This window comes from Quercus robur, chromosome 5 (genome assembly GCF_932294415.1).
Source record: "Quercus robur chromosome 5, dhQueRobu3.1, whole genome shotgun sequence".
Classification (NCBI taxonomy): domain Eukaryota; kingdom Viridiplantae; phylum Streptophyta; class Magnoliopsida; order Fagales; family Fagaceae; genus Quercus; species Quercus robur.
Window position 1 is genome coordinate 77,419,180 of NC_065538.1, and position 17,332 is coordinate 77,436,511.

At 38.2% G+C, this 17,332-nt stretch overlaps 1 protein-coding gene across 6 annotated transcripts in view; it reads left to right on the forward strand.

Annotated features, from left to right (window-relative positions):
* LOC126727204 (cysteine-rich receptor-like protein kinase 10) overlaps nt 1-17,332 on the forward strand; it is a 133,504-nt gene that overhangs the window by 53,713 nt on the left and 62,459 nt on the right. Inside the window, exon 3 of one of the 6 annotated variants that reach the window (XM_050432763.1) lies at nt 3,022-3,232. The exons of 4 other annotated variants lie outside the window; for them this stretch is intronic. In XM_050432763.1, the coding sequence (XP_050288720.1) occupies nt 3,022-3,232 (211 nt within the window). One more of the 6 variants, XM_050432766.1, reaches the window with a different exon arrangement.

Consider the following 17,332-nt stretch of genomic DNA (forward strand, 5'->3'; position numbering starts at 1 on the left):
ATGCTGCGTGGACCCTCAAAACTTCTGAGGTTGACCTCATGAAGGCTAGGGAGGACTTAAGGGAGACTGCTCGAGACAGGGATAGTGCCTTGGCAGGTTTAACTGGTGCCCAAAAACAGGCCGACGAACAGACAAAGCTCCTACTTGCTGCCGAGGATCAATTGCAGGTTGCTAAGGAGCAGATCAGTGATTTGAAAAAGCAACTAATCGAGACAAATAATGTTAAGGGCATGGCGGAATTTGCCAAGGACGAAGCCGTGAGGGCCAAGCAGGAGGCTGAGTTTGCCAGAACTGAGGTTGAAATGGCTAGGGACAAGGCCGAGGAGGAGGGTTACGAGGCGGGGATGGCTGAAACCTAGGCCTCCCTTAAAGCTCAAATTCCTGGAGTATGCAGGCTATACTGCTCCCAGGTTTGGGAAGAGGCCTTAAAACGAGTTGGGGTGGAAGCTTCGTCTGACTTGTGGAAGGCGGAGAGCATATTTTATCCTCTCGCCATCCGTGAGACCGCCTTCGCCAGCTCCGAGGCTATGAGCGATCCACACGAGGCAGGGGCTGCTCAGTCAGAAGCTGCACAGATCGTCGTCCCTTTTGGCGAGTCGACTGAAGGAGGAGAGCCTCATGCTGCGACAGAAGCACCTGGAGGTCTGAATCCCGAGATGCCTTAGGAGGTCGTCCCGTCTACAGTTAGTGCCCTGATCTCCTGTGCCGAGAAGCCAACCATCTTTGTTCAGCCCCTTCAGGCCATTTCCCTTACTGATGTCCCCCAGGGCACCGAGGCTGGTCTTGCCAAGCCTTCCCAAGAAGGGGATGTTTCCCAGGGCTCTGAGGCTAATCCCGATCAGCCTTCCCAGGATGTGGCCCAAACGAAATCGAAGAAGTAAAAAGCACTGGCCAACCTTTGTATTTGTTTCTAGTTTAATTATTTAACTAATTTCCCTTTTGTTTTGAAAACTTTATAGTTTGCTTGCAGTTGAACTTATTAACCACATATATGAAATTCTTTTCTTCATTTTTCCTTTAAATTACATGTTAGATGCCTTTGCTGATACTTACTATTGTTGCGGATATCCTGATTTTTGAACCAGTTATCTTAACACGTATGAATGGTTGTGCATATGATATATTTGGGATCATATCCCGGAATTCTAACTTACCCGAGCCCATAGGGCGTTGAACTTGTGTCTGAACATACTTCTGGGGAGATATAGGCATCATCCGAGATGTCATGTATATTGTTAGGCCGAGCTTGGTATCTAGATTTCCTTTAAGCAGTTGGTTTCTCCAAAGGTTTAAGTCCAAGGACCAAGCAATACCTTGGTTCTGTCCAAAACTTAGATTTCTTTTAAGTAGTTGGTTTCCCCATAGGTTTGAGTCCAAGGACCAAGTAATACCTTGGTTCTGTCAAAAACTTAGATTTATTTTAAGTAGTTGGTTTCCCCATAGGTTTGAGTCCGAGAACCATGAAATACCTTGGTTCTGTCCAAAACTTAGATTGCTTTTAAGTAGTTGGTTTCCCCATAGGTTTGAGTCCGAGGACCATGCAATACCTTGGTTCTGTCCAAAACTTAGATGTCTTTTAAGTAGTTGGTTAGGACCATGCAATATCTTGGTTCTGTCCAAAACTTAGATCTCTTTTAAGTAGTTGGTTTCCCCATAGGTTTGAGTCCGAGGACCATGCAATACTTTGGTTCTGTTCAAAACTTAGATTTCTTTTAAGAAGTTGGTTTCCCATAGGTTTGAGTCTGAGGACCATGCAATACCTTGGTTCTGTCCAAAACTTAGATCTCTTTTAAGTAGTTGGTTTCCTCATTGGTTTGAGTCCGAGGACCATGCAATATCTTGGTTTTGTCCAAAACTTAGATTTCTTTTAAGTAGTTGGTTTCCCCATAGGTTTGAGTCCGAGGACCATGCAATACCTTGGTTCTGTCCAAAACATAGATTTCTTTTAAGTTTGGGGGGATTAGCCCCTCGGCCAAGGTGTGGGACGTTGATCTGACGTTGGAAGCTCCTAAAACCACCCACACTACTGACGCTTCTAAGCGTAGCCCCTAGTGGAACTTTATGTTAGGGCACTGCAACGGGCTGCTGGAAGTGATGGAGGGACTTTCTTGATCCACCGCCTGTGCCAACGCACAAGCCTTCCCACAGACGGCGCCAATTGTAAGGACTCAATTTGTAACAACCCCAAAATGATATTGGGTTCGCACGTTAAGGGCCCAAACAATATAACTTGTAGAGCGTGGGCTTGGAAGGCTAGGCCTTGGTCGTCGGACGGTGGATAATCATGGTACTTCATGGTGGACGCGTAGAGACGAGCTAAGGTTGTCCGTGGATCTTGTCCGTGAAGCTTAATGTTCTTATCGTCCCTCTCCTTTCTTTGGGTACCCTCGTTTTTCTTTTTTTTGCCTTTTTTCTTTTGGCGCATAAGCCTTCACATTATATAGCCCTTCTCGGTTGATCCTGGCCCTCCATTTGTTGATCAGGCAGGTACCTACTCGAGTACCTGTCCTATCAGCCGCCTCCCCCCACTCTCTGCGAGTTGCAATAACCGAAGCCACACTGTTCAGGAATCTTTTCCCATTAATATGGCTAGGACGTTTGTGGGCGCATTCAATGCGGAGGTAACGTCTTTACCTTGAACCACCCCCACTCCGTACCCCCATGTGAGTCCCATTCTACTCGCCTCTTCTTCTAGGGGCGCTTTGGAGGCGGCCTTAGACGATATGTCGCTCTTCCCTTTGAAGTCTTGGGATGTCGAGGACAGGATCATCCTCGGCTGCATCTCTAGGCTATTTGGTCTTCCACCACTTGTTCTCGGCAACTACTCTCCTCGGCACGGGCCCTGGGTCCTAATGGAAAGTGGGCCGGGTCATAAGTTCTCTGGCCCCACATTGGTAAAAATACAATTGTAGGTAAAACAAATGTGAGATTTTAAAGAACTACACATAAGAAAATCAACTAAAATTACTATTGTAAGCCAATTGGCCTGGATTTATGCTTGATTATGGATATTCTTATTAGGGTATCCTGCCAGATGGTAAGGAAGTAGCAGTTAAAAGGTTGTCAAGGAGGTCATGGCAAGGCTTACAAGAATTAAAAAATGAGGTCATACTTATTGCAAAACTTCAACATAGAAACCTTGTGAAGCTCTTGGGATGTGGCATAGAGGGAGAGGAAAAGTTGCTTGTGTACGAATTCATGCCCAACGAAAGTCTTGATTTCTTTATCTTTGGTTTGTTTCTTCCACTCTCCTTCTTATTAGCTTTATTATATTCCAAATTGGTCATACAAATTGCCTTTAAACATGATGCCATACATTAACTCTCTATTCTAGTACTAAATTTTAGATTCAGAAAGACGCTCTCAGCTTGATTGGAAGACATGCTATAACATTATTGTTGGCATTATTAGAGGACTTCTTTATCTCCATGAGGACTCCCGGCTTAAAATCATTCACAGGGATCTAAAACCCAGCAATGTATTGTTGGACAATGAAATGGTTGCCAAAATATCAGATTTTGGAATGGCAAGGATTTTTGGTGAAAACCAAAACATAGCTAATACTAGGAGAGTCGTTGGAACATAGTGAGTCTTTTTTTTTTTTCTTTTTTTTTCGTCAAGTTTTCCCCAAACATTTTCTTATTTCATTTAAGAAGAATATGTTGTATTGTGGTGCTCAAAACAGCGGATATATGGCTCCTGAGTATGCAATGGAAGGCGTATTTTCTGTAAAATCCGACATTTTCAGCTTTGGCGTGATCTTACTTGAGATTATAAGTGGGAAGAAAAATAGTGGCTTCTACCTCACAGGACATGCCCAAACACTCCTTGCATATATATGTTTCTTTTGTTTGCTTGAACTAAATATTATTAAGTTGGAAAAAGATGGTTCTGCTTTGGTAAAATTGACCTTATTTATGAAATAAAATTTTATTTAACTTGCATAGTTTTTGATATCATGATAAATTCCATCTCTCCTAAAAGTTTAAGTTTATTGAAATTCTGAATTTACCTTATGTTTGGAAGGTGAGAGATGGAGGTGAGAGAAATGGAGAGGAGAGGAGACTATCAGTAGAATGTACTAAATATTAGTATATTCTAGTCTAGTCACTTTCCCCTTGTTCCAAACATACCTTGAATCATTTAACTATAATACTCTAACACATTGATTTTCCAAAAAAAAAAAAAAAAAAAAAAAACCTCCAACTCATTACACACTTTTTGAAAATAAAAATATACTCATCAATAATTCATTGGTTTGCTTGCATAAATTTATAATGATTGTTTGTCTTTTTCTTAATATTTATGCACAATTTCACTTTTCTTTTTTTGTAAATTATGTAAAATCATTATTTAATACAGTATTAAGGGCACATTAACAAGGCCTAAATAAATAAATAAAATCTTTTATTATTTAATGTGCATGGACAGGCATGGAGGCTGTGGACGGAAGGGAAAGAATTGGAATTTGTAGATCCTTTGTTGATGGTGTCTGGCCAGACAATAGAAGTATTAAAATGCATGCATATTGGGCTTTTGTGTGTGCAAGAGGATCCAGCAGACAGACCCACAATGACATCTGTGGTAGTCCTTTTAGGAAATGATTCAGTAGCTCTTCCTCAGCCAAAACATCCTGCATTAGCTATAGCTAGAGTAATTCAGACTGATCAGCTTTCAGCAACAAATCCTTCTATAAATGAGCTTACTTTATCCAATGTTTCTCCACGTTGATAACTGACAGGATTAATGCCTGTCATCGTGGTTTCAGCATCATTGTAAATGTGAAGCAAAATCTAACATCAGAATGTAAGTAAAAAAAAGAAAAAAGAGAAGGGTAAATATTTCTGTAATTATACATGGTGGGCTTGTGGGCCAATTGCATTTGTGTTCCCGTTGGTGAAAGAGTCTTTGTTAATATTATTGTTATTTTTTATATTCATATATAGTTGCCCTCTGGCAGTATGTTATTTAAGTATGCACATGAGTTGTTAATTTGACTTTGTGATATTTTAATTTCGAAGTGATCTTCTTGTGGAATTTGAGTCATTTGACAGGTTAAGTAAGAAAACTTAGGGTCCGTTTGGTATATAAACTTAAACACATATTTTCAGTTTTTAAACAACATTACACTTATTTCCACACTTTTTTTCACCCACACATATTTTAAAAAAAATTGAAAACTATTGTTTAAATACACGTATCAAACGAGCCCTTGGGATCCTAAGTTTTCTTACTTAACCTCTCCCCTATTTTCTGTACATCAAATGGGCTTAGATCCTCATGGATGAAAGTGCAAGTATGTGATGTGTAAGTGAAAGAAATATTCATTAGAAAAAGAAAAAAAAAAGTTAAAGGAAATAAGTGCGTTCTTAAAAAATTACTATAAACATAATTTTTTTAAAAATATCAATTAAATTTTTTATAACCTTATATGTGCACTGCAAAAAGTATATTTATTAAACTACAAATTGTACTAATATTGACAAAAAGTTTTAAACTCTTTTTTAGCTTAGATAATTTAATCAACAATCCCTTAAACACTAGACAAGGTGTGGGGGATTCAGTTTTAGATTAGGGCTTCAAAATGAGGATTTGAATTGGAGAGACCTGTTTAACAATGGGTAATGTAAGGTGTGGTCATATTTAATTCTTTATTATTAAAATTGATGACATATTATTTAAATGTTGTCACGCCATTGTTCCGTTAGCTAGTAGGCATTAAGGCTAACAACTATTAACAAAAGAACCAATTGCACTCATTTTTTAAATTTGAAAGGTCAACTACACTCATTTAAAACTCAAGAAACTAATAGCATTGAGTAGCCAAACTTTAGGAACCAAGATTAATTGTATTATACAATAGACTTTCCTTATTAGTAGAAAGAATATTATACAATGGATTTAAAAAAAAAAAAAAAGTTTTTAAGCATATGCATAATGCATGCATGAGGTATAATATCTATTACAGGATCATTAATTTTATGAACTACACAATATGACAATCACACAACAGATTCTGGTTATCCTCTCTGATTTTTCAAATCTCCTCTTCCCTTGGACTGCAAATCAAAATTAGATGCGACAAATTTAAAGTAAATACTATATATTATTTGGTTATCAAACATAATTTCCCGATAATTCCTATTTTAGAATAGGAGTATAGGACACTCATTCATCTAAAAAAATATGTTGAACTTGTCTTACTTTTAATAAAAATTCATTGCCCACATGCATACAAAAAGTAAGTAGAAATGAGACGACTTTCCTGGATTTTTACACCTGTGAAAAGAAAAAAAGAATAAAAAAATTGTCATTTTCTCATATAGATGTTACTAGTTACATATGTCTCACGAGGTTCACGACTTAGATCTCTAACTTGGAACTTACGAAGGCTTTATTTTTTATTTTTTTATTTTTTTATTTTTTTAACGAAGTTAATTAGTAAGACTTTTGGGTCAGAAATCAATGAATCATTTCTTATTTAAAATTCGAGCCACCTCCAAAGTAGACTTGGAGACACGCATTCATGCCGATGAGCCAGTAGACAAGCATTTTCTTTAACATAAATATAATTACAATTAACAACCTTCCCTTTCTTTGATTTCAATTTTCTTATTTTTTTAGTTCATTTTTTGAACTCTATCTATATGTCTTGTCTCAAATAAACCTAGCGTGTAGTTTAACACGTAATTGACTTCCTCCATATCATGTCGATATCTTGATCTTGCATACATTATTGTTAGCCCAAAAACCAAATGACATTGTCTTTATTATATGATTAAGTAAGCAATGATGATATGGTTCTATCCGGTATTTTCATTACCGTGGTCGGGTCATAAAATCAAATGGATTGGAAATCTCACCTGGTAATTAATTGTCTTATTAGAGAAGACAAACTTCTTTGCCATTAAAATAATTTTCAACTTCCATATAAGGTGGGGAATATTCCAAGGTGTTAATTAGTTTATTATGTGTGTTAAAAATTAATTGGCGCCCATAAAATATAGGATTAATATGATGTAAACATAATGATGTAATTAAGTTTGTCTATATGCTCTTGTTAAAGAGATGCTCAGAACATTGGTGTTTCTAATTGGATCCACAATGTCATTTTTTTTTTCTTTTTTACCTCCATGAACTATTTACAATTAAATATGGGAATATTCAGAAATCGTCTAAAAATTCTCAAAAACCCTAAAAACATTGTTGCGGATCAAACTACTAGTGAAAAGAATTTGACCCTAATCATATTTGCCCTTCCAACTTAGAGGGATGTGTCAATTGACCTAAAGACCTTAGCTTTCTATTGATGTAAATTTCTTTTGGATAATTCAGAGATGAAAGTTCAAAAACGTGTACAAAACACCTTTGAACGTTTAGACCCCCAAATTACAACTTAACCAATTCAAGCAATATGTCAAACAACTAGTGTGCGGAAACTTAACATATGCTATAATATGAAATTGGTTAAAAACTATCTAAGCCATAACAAAATAAAATCCACAGCAGATAATAAATAGGCAAAGATAGAGAGGAAGAAAGATGCAAACACAAAGACAACACGCGATGTGTTATCGAAGAGGAAACCGAAGTCCTCGGCGAAAAACCTCTCCGCCGCCCTCCAAGCGGTAAGCAATCCACTAGAAAATATAGTTGGGATACAAGGACAGCAATAGACCCTCCAAGCCTAATCTACCCAGTGCACCTAAGCCCTCCAAGCTTCTTGCTCCAACGAGGTTGCGCCGAACCTTTTTCTTTTCTAGCTTCCCGGATTCCGCTACTAGACCGTAGCATCAACCAATGAAGATTGGTTCCTTCCCAACTGCTTCCCAGAAATCCAAACAACTGACTCACAATGATGATGATGGTGAGAACCAGGTTTGATATAATGCCTCTCAAGGATTTGACAATGGAGAGGAAGAGAGTTGAGGAATTTGAAGAGACTCTAAGGTAGAGATTGTGGGTGATACAATCTGGTTTTTCTTTAGGGTTTCTCTCTCAAAATTCTCTCTGGAAGCTCTCTTTCAATCGTGGGTAAAAGGGGTATTTATACTGGAGTGAGAGAGGAATGTGAAACGTCAGGTTTTACAAAACAGGGGTGGCTCGCGACTTGACTAAGTCGCGAGATCCAGTCGCGAGTTAACCGTATGACCAGTTGTCCTGTTTTGTCCTGTAGTGCTCCAGCTAGCATGACTGTTCATCTTCCAGCATGCTTGGCACGTGTGCTGCTTCTGGCGGCTTGCAGCTGCGAGTCACCCGCGAGTCCCAGCCGCGAGTCTCTGTTTTCTTGCACACTCTTGAGCAAACTTCACTCTATCTCACTCACTACCCTTACAACAAACCCACCTAAATACAAGGTTACTAAATGCTGAAATACAAGCAAATTTGGCACGGAATAAAGCCAATTAGATGGTTTAATAAATTCAACCTTACAATCTCCCCCTTTGGCTATTCCGTGACAAAACCCTAAAACAGACTCTAGACTTAACATGTGAGTTGGGAACAGTTGAACAAAACTCACTCACACCTAACTCTAGAAGCTGTGAAGCACTTGAATCATATGAACATAATACTCCTGAAACACAACAATACACCATGATCATTGTAAGCAGAAAATTATAAATGCATATGAAACAGGCAATATGTGATCAAGCAAAGATGGAGTTCAGAAACAAACCATGGCTTGATCAACCAAGTGAACACCACAAGGTGGTGATCACAGTGCTCATTCACACTTGGAATGAACACAAGGACATACAAGTTAACAAGCACAAGACAAGACACTTGTATGCACAACACTCAACCAATGCATAACACACAAGGCATATGCATCTAGGAACAATCCTACAAGGGCAGAAGAGTGACAGTACATAAACCAAAATGCAGAACATTTAAATTAAAGTACTGATTTCAACATAGCATAAAGGCTGCATTAAGCAAGGTACATACCATAAAGCCTACAAACTATGCATAAAACATTAACCCTAAAAGCTTACAAAAACACATGGGTACAAACACAAAAACATCCTGAATAATAGTTTACAAAACACAATATATCAACTTAAAGAGAAAATTGAAACTGAAGAAGAATGTAAAGACACTCCCCCTTAGGTAATATCCTCCCCCTCTGATCATGCCCATCACTCCCCCTTTTTGTCATGGAATGGCCAAAGGGTCACTGTTCAGGCTGAGTGGTGAAGCTGTCAAGTTTTACAGACAAGACATCAATCTGGTCCTGCATGGCTCTCATCCGCTCAGAGTGCTCAGTCTGGACTTCCCTGATCCCATCAAGTCTTTCCAGAATGATTTGGAAAGCATCTGGAGGTGTATCTGAAGAAGTTGAAGCTCTAGACCTTTTGCCACTCCTCCGGGGTGTTGAGGTTGATGCATGCCCTGCTGCCTCTGCTTCAGTCTCCATTGGGACACCCTCTCCTTCATCACCTTCATCTTCGTCTCCTGGAAGCCTAACACTTATCCTTTTGCAGGTAAGCTTGTTAATTGCAGAGGGTGTGGACATGGGACTGATGTCTTGAGGGATTGGAACACCCTTCATTCTAAAAATCCTCATTAGCAAACTAGGAAAGATCAATTTAGGCCTAGAGGTTGTTCTTGTCTCATCCACAATGGTGTCATATATGTGGGAACTTATGTCTATGAAATTCTGTTCTTTGAGATCCATCAGAAAAACTGCTCTAGCACAATTGATTGTAGTCAATTTCTTAATGGGATAGAGGTTAAACATCATGATTATTGTTAGACACCTCATGTCCACTGGAAAGGCAGTGGTATTCAAACATTTCCCTTCTCTCTGCCCACCTATCCTTTGTTGAACTGTTTCAATAGAAACACTCCTATCCTTGTAATTGATAAATTCCTCATCATCTAATCCTTCAAGCCCTAGTACATCATCTATGACATGTGCATCCAAAATGAATTCTTTACCTCTAACCCTGCAACTTAACTCATTCTCCTTTATCACAGCATTTAAGTAAAATTCCCTAATCAGGGGTTCACACACAACAGGGAAATCACTCAGAAGCTTTTCCCATCCTCTTCCTTCAAAACAGCTGGGGATAAAGGTTTGTCTTAAGTCCTCCAAATCTACAAATCTCTCTTGAATAATTCCTGCATGCAAGAAGTTATCCTTGTATCTCTCAAAGTGATGAACTGACCTAAACAGTTTAGAATCCATTTTTAATCTCTTGTCAGCCTTCTTTGCAGTAGATTTCTTCTTCGGAGGTGAGGGAGCCATCTGTGAACAATCAGAAAATGCCACAACAATATAGAACAATATACGTGCAGAACCAGTCAGTACCATGTAATTAACAAAGAGATATTATCCATACAAATGAACTTTGAACACTTAAACAATAAGCTACTTAGATCAATCACATGGATAAACCAAGCCTAAGATAGGAAACACATGAACAACATGGAGAAACTATCCTAAAGGCAGATATGTGTCATTGAGACATATAGTGGAAAAAATGATATGACACACAATCAGTATATAGAGACTAACAGAAGCTCCCAACAGATTACCACAATAGAACATGCATATTTAGCACAGTAAAACTCACAGCCTCAAAAGGAACAATTTGAAACAACTCAACAGCTCAAAGTACAGATAAAATAAAAGAAACACTTAGCTAAGCACAAGATGAAGAGCAATAAGGAAACAACTAAGATCAAATCAAATTCTAGCAGCAGCAATCGCAAGCTAAGCATGAACAAGGAGCAAAATCCGAAACACAAACCAATTTCTAAATCACAAGCATATGCGAAAAATCAAAGGGAAAAGCACAAAATCAAGTAGAAAAGAGTGTAAATCTGAAAACCCATACTTGTGACTTGAAGATTTTGAGCTAAAGAATGCAACAATGGAGATTGAAAATGGGAGCACGGAGTGTGTGGAAAGGAGATAGTTTAGAGAGAAGATGAACAGTCACAAAAGTTCGAGGGAAAACTAAAAAAGATTTAAAAACTGCTCCTGTTTCTGCCAAACACGCGTTTTTCGCGACTTGATTAAGTCGCCACACAGTCGCCAGCTCAAGCTACCAAAGCACTCAAGAACAAAAATTTTAAAAATTTTTCTAAGTGTTTTTCGCCACTGGAAGGTCTACCCGCGAGTGAGTCGCGAGCTGAGCCGCGAAAATCTCTGAGTGAACCTCGCGACTGGACCTTCCACTCGTGAACAAGTCGCCAAAAATGACCAGCGAAGATGCGACTGAGGCTCGCGACTAGACATACCCGCGACATAGCCGCCAAAACAGGACAAAACAGGATTTTTGAAATTTTCAGATTTTTCAAATAAAATACTTTCCAAAAGCACCTAAAACACTCAAAAATCTTTTTGTGCTTGAATTAACAAACATTGAGCATGTGAAAACACATTTCATCAAGTACAATCACACAAATGAATATGGCATTTGTTGAACATAAACTTGTGTGTTGTGTGTGGATATCAACAATGAGATAGTCCTTCGTCTAATGTGAAGCTTCAATGATCAATTCAACCGAGGCATACACAATTAGCACTAGATCATGTGACCCATCTCAATTATAGAAATATGTATATATGACCTCCCACAAAACTTGATAACATAACTTGGAGCTTATCATTTGACTCCACTTTCAATCATAACATTTGATCTTTTTGATCTTTTGAGGCAATCATCTCTCATTATGAGAGTTATATTTGACATTTCATCTTAATGAACAAGCCTTTGGCTTTTTGAATAAACATTTCACTTTAATATAAAGTCGCTTACCCTTTTTCCTAGTCGAATACTAGAATGTGCGATAGGCTTTTGCAGCTCAATATCTCTTTTCATTTAGAGATTTACATTTGGTGAGCTCTTTTTAGCAAAACAAAAATAAAAAGTGGGAAGATATATAGACACAAGTCTATGCATGTCTCAAGATCAACATAACCATTCACTAATCATTCATGACAAATTTGAAGATCTATTTACAACAATCACATAGATTTCAAGATTTTTCCCACAGTGATATAGGTGCATGAAAACAAGCAATGCTCGAAAATGCACAAAGCCATTTGCACAAAGGTACAAGGCAAAACAAGTTTTGAGACAAAACTCAACAAAGTCAATCAAGCTTTTTGATTTTCTAATTTTTTATGTGATTTTTGGATTTTTGACGCAAGAAACAAAAAGATTGATAAAACAAAATTAAAAATATTCACAAGTAGACAAGCAGACAACCAACAAAAAAAAAAAAAAAAAAACAGCAAGCAAACCAACCAAACATTGTCACAAAGCATAGGAAATATTAATGCATGGACATGTTGTAATGCTTATGCATGAGTACCCTTTTTCACCCACACGTCACTTGCGTTTGGGGTGATTTCCTTATAGGATTGGGTACGGGAGTTACGGCTTTCAAACCTTCGTGAGAAGCTTTCTAAGCAGTTGGTGAATGCACCAATCATCTTCATCACGTTCATCATTCCGGGATCTCCATTTTGATCTCTAGATTGATCACCTGCCCAAATTCTCCTATCATTTCTGGGTCCTCCTGACCTTTGAGGAGTTGCACTGTTCTTTGCTCTCAGCTTTTGGCAATTTGGTCGAGTATGCCCTTGAAGTCCGCAATAATGGCACACATAAGTTCCTCTAGGATCTCTTTGTGGTCGTGGACGTGACTTGGCATGAGATTCAGACCTGCCCACAGACTGATTACGGGGATTCAGCATCCGTTGGTTCACCACATTCTTCTTCTCCTCCACCTCGAGTTTCTCACCAGTAAGGTCAGCTACAACTGGATCTTTGGCCTTTACAAACTTCACTTCTTTAGTGACATTTCCAGATGAACTACTTCCTCCGGTATATCCCAATCCGGATTTGTCTGAAAAGTTCTTTTGAGATGATATAACATCATCTAGCTTCTTGGTGGTGACCCTCTCTATTTTGGCATTCGCTTGCACAACCTCATTCTCAAGAAATCTCACTTTTGTGTAAGTTTCAGACAACTCACCATTCAGTATTTCTATCTCACATTTGGCCTCCCTATATCGAATTAGGAGACTTTTGTAGTCCTCCTCAGCCTTCTTCATTTTTCTCACAGCAGCCTTGGCCACCCTTGTGTACTCACCCGACTTCTCCAAGAGTGAGTTATAATTCTCTTGAAGATTTGCTGTGCTTTCATCTTCTTCAGCATCTGATTCTTCAACAATTCCTAGTGATTCATCATCACTATGTTCTCCAAGGTCTCGTACAAGTAAATTCGACTCATCCGAAGACTCAACATGAGCAATAGTCATAAAAGCTGAATAGTTCCCCTCTCCATCACAGCTCTCTTCAGATTCTGAGTCAGACGAATCCGAGTCACTCAAGGTCGTGGCATACATTTTACCTTTCGATTTCAAATAATTCGGACATTCCTTCTTAAAGTGTCCATGCCCGTTACATTCGAAACAAGTGACACCTTGTGTGGGTTGGGATTCTTTTCTATCTTTCTTTTTGAAATCCCTCTTCTCCCTTCCAGAACTTTGGAATTTTCTTTTATCATCAAATTTGCCATTATTTTTGAATTTCAAGAACTTTCTGAAATTTTTGACAAGGTAGGCTACATCTTTGTCAACCACATCTTCTCCCGATGAGTCTTGATCTTCCACCTTCTCATTAATGGTCTTTAGAGCAAGGGATTTATTCTTCCTTTGATTTGGCAGCGACATCTCATAAGTCTGCAGAGAACCAACCAGCTCCTGTACTTTGATGTCATCAAGATCCTTGCTCTCTTCAATTGCTGTCACTTTACCACGAAAACTTTCCGGCAATGATCGAAGGATCTTCCTTACAATCTTTGAGTCCTCCGTTTTCTCCTCCAAGTTGAACTTACTGACAACCACCTCATTTAGTTTTCCATAGAAAGAGTCAAAAGACTCATCCTCACTCATTTTGAGTTCCTCAAACCGAGTGGTCAGCATTTGTAACTTGGTGTCTTTCACTTTCTTCGTGCCTTCATAAGTGGTTTCCAGAATCTCCCATGCTTCTTTGGCAATGGTAATTTGAGAAATCCTATGAAATTCATCTGGAGACACACCACAGAAAATAGCATTGAGTGCTTTACTGTTAGCATTAGATGCAGCAAGTGCTGCCTTATCCCATGTGGATTTGGCTGCCTCAGGTTTGGTCCAACCAATCTCAACAGCATCCCAAACGGATTCATCAATAGAACACAGAAAAGCTCTCATGCGAACCTTCCAAAAAGCATAATTACTACCATCAAAATATGGAGATGCATTTAGGGATTGAGACCTATCCATCTCAAAAGGGAGTCAAGGATCACACAATGGTAATGAAACCAATAGCAGTGTACCCGCTCTGATACCAATTGAAAGTTCAAAAACGTGTACAAAACACCTTTGAACGTTTAGACCCCCAAATTACAACTTAACCAATTCAAGCAATATATCAAACAACTAGTGTGCGGAAACTTAACATATGCTATAATATGAAATTGGTTAAAAACTATCTAAGCCATAACAAAATAAAATCCACAGCAGATAATAAATAGGCAAAGATAGAGAGGAAGAAAGATGCAAACACAAAGACAACACGCGATGTGTTATCGAAGAGGAAACCGAAGTCCTCGGCGAAAAACCTCTCCGCCGCCCTCCAAGCGGTAAGCAATCCACTAGAAAATATAGTTGGGATACAAGGACAGCAATAGACCCTCCAAGCCTAATCTACCCAGTGCACCTAAGCCCTCCAAGCTTCTTGCTCCAACGAGGTTGCGCCGAACCTTTTTCTTTTCTAGCTTCCCGGATTCCGCTACTAGACCGTAGCATCAACCAATGAAGATTGGTTCCTTCCTAACTGCTTCCCAGAAATCCAAACAACTGACTCACAATGATGATGATGGTGAGAACCAGGTTTGGTATAATGCCTCTCAAGGATTTGACAATGGAGAGGAAGAGAGTTGAGGAATTTGAAGAGACTCTAAGGTAGAGATTGTGGGTGATACAATCTGGTTTTTCTTTAGGGTTTCTCTCTCAAAATTCTCTCTGGAAGCTCTCTTTCAATCGTGGGTAAAAGGGGTATTTATACTGGAGTGGGAGAGGAATGTGAAACGTCAGGTTTTACAAAACAGGGGTGGCTCGCGGCTTGACTAAGTCGCTAGATCCAGTCGCGAGTTAACCGTATGGCCAGTTGTCCTGTTTTGTCCTGTAGTGCTCCAGCTAGCATGACTGTTCATCTTCTAGCATGCTTGGCACGTGTGCTGCTTCTAGCGGCTTGCAGCCGCGAGTCACCCGCGAGTCCCAGCCGCGAGTCTCTGTTTTCTTGCACACTCTTGAGCAAACTTCACTCTATCTCACTCACTACCCTTACAACAAACCCACCTAAATACAGGGTTACTAAATGTTGAAATACAAGCAAATTTGGCACGGAATAAAGCCAATTAGATGGTTGAATAAATTCAACCTTACAAGAGAGAATATATTGCAAGTGACAAAATTACAAACTGTACCTTCCTAAAGGGCTTGACTTCATTTGCTGCTGCTGACACACCTGATAATAAGATTTTAGGAAGGAATTGCTCTTGGATATATTTTAAAGCATATAACAACTGTTAGGTTCTAAAAGTTTAGAACAATTGGCAAACTGTGAGTACAAACTTGTTTAGATATAGATTCCTAGATTTATAGGTTTGATTAGACAATGTTCAAAGTGTTACAAGTCAGAACACAAGAACATACAAGATGTAGAAAGAAGAATTCAAATTCCGTGAAATCCGACCGATCGAAAATCGAAGAAAATCAAATTCTACAAAATTTTAATTAAGCCCAACAGCCCATTGTCCCATTATGTGATTAGGGTTTCAAATCTATTTTACATTGTATATAAAGGAAACCCCAAGGCACGTTTTGAAGAGACTTTGGAGGTGTTCTTGTGAGATCTAAAAGCATTATGCCTTCCTCTATTAAAGTCACTGCCGAAAATTATTCTCATATCATTAGATCCGATAGATCTGAAGTTATTGTAACAAGATCAACAACTACTGATGATCTAAACCTTTAAGAGTGGTCTTGGAGTCACAAACTAGAGAGTTTGTGTTGCAGTAAATCCAAGGAGAGGAGTCTATGGATTTGAAACTTGCACTTGGTCGTATCAGTAAGTTACTACATGAGATAGCAATAGATTTAGAGTTAAATCTTTTGTAAAAACTTCAATTCTCTTATAGTGAATTTATTTTACCTTGAGAATAGTTAGGTCAAATCCTCCTTAGATTTTTACCTTAAAACGGTTCATTTCATCAGTTTTCCTGAGTCATCATATCGTGGTGTTATTTATTTTTCTGCTACTGTGCATGATATGATATATGCTTGTTTAACCTAGATCTGAATGATAAATCTAATAATCAACTTGGTTAGTTAATTAGGTTAAACAACCTGTTTTAAGGGGGTCTAAACAAACAAACAACAACTACCTTTGGGCTTGATGAGTCAAAGGGAAGAATTTGGGGGAGAGAGGAGGGGAACTCATATACTAAAGAACATAAACACATGTAAATTCTAGCAAACCATGTACTTATAATGGTATTTTTACAAATCTTAATAAGGTGAATCTTTGGGTTCCAATGGTCATTGCTGTGGGCATTTTTGGGTAATTAGTTGCTAGTTACTGGACAAAATCAAATGCACATCCCAACATTGGGCAAATGGATAAACTGCCATGATAATTAGCTATAGTTTATCTTAAAAGCTTAAATAAATGTAGAATTTTAACCATTCAATGTAGTCTATGCTAATAGGTCATGTATATATTTGGACAAAACAGCATGTGACAAAATCTACTATGCTTCCATTGTGTGCATGGCCTAAAAATTTAAGAAATAAATCTCGAGTTGGTCTACAAAATGTCAAGAATTAGGCTCAGTATATTTTATATTTATTGCAAATATTACACCTTCTAGGAATCCCGAAAACAACTGGTTAAGAAGTTACCAAAGTATTTTTTTTTTTTTCTTATTTTCCTATGGTCTTCTTCTTCTCCCCTTATTATTATTATTTTTAAATGAAGGATATTAGAAAATCCCAACGTTCCAAAAGCTACATAATGCTTGTACCTTTTTTTAATTAGACAGCAATAAATTAAAATGACCTATAACCTTGAAAACATAACACCATTACGCGTATTATTATATCTTGCCAATAATTAAATATTTATTAAAAAAAAAAAGTCATAACAAAACCTTACCGTGTTTCTGACTAAAATCTTTTGACAGTGATTGATTTAAGTAGATTTTTGAAGTCTTCCAAGAAATTTAGAGATTATTTGAATGGTTAATATTTAATAGAGATTACTCC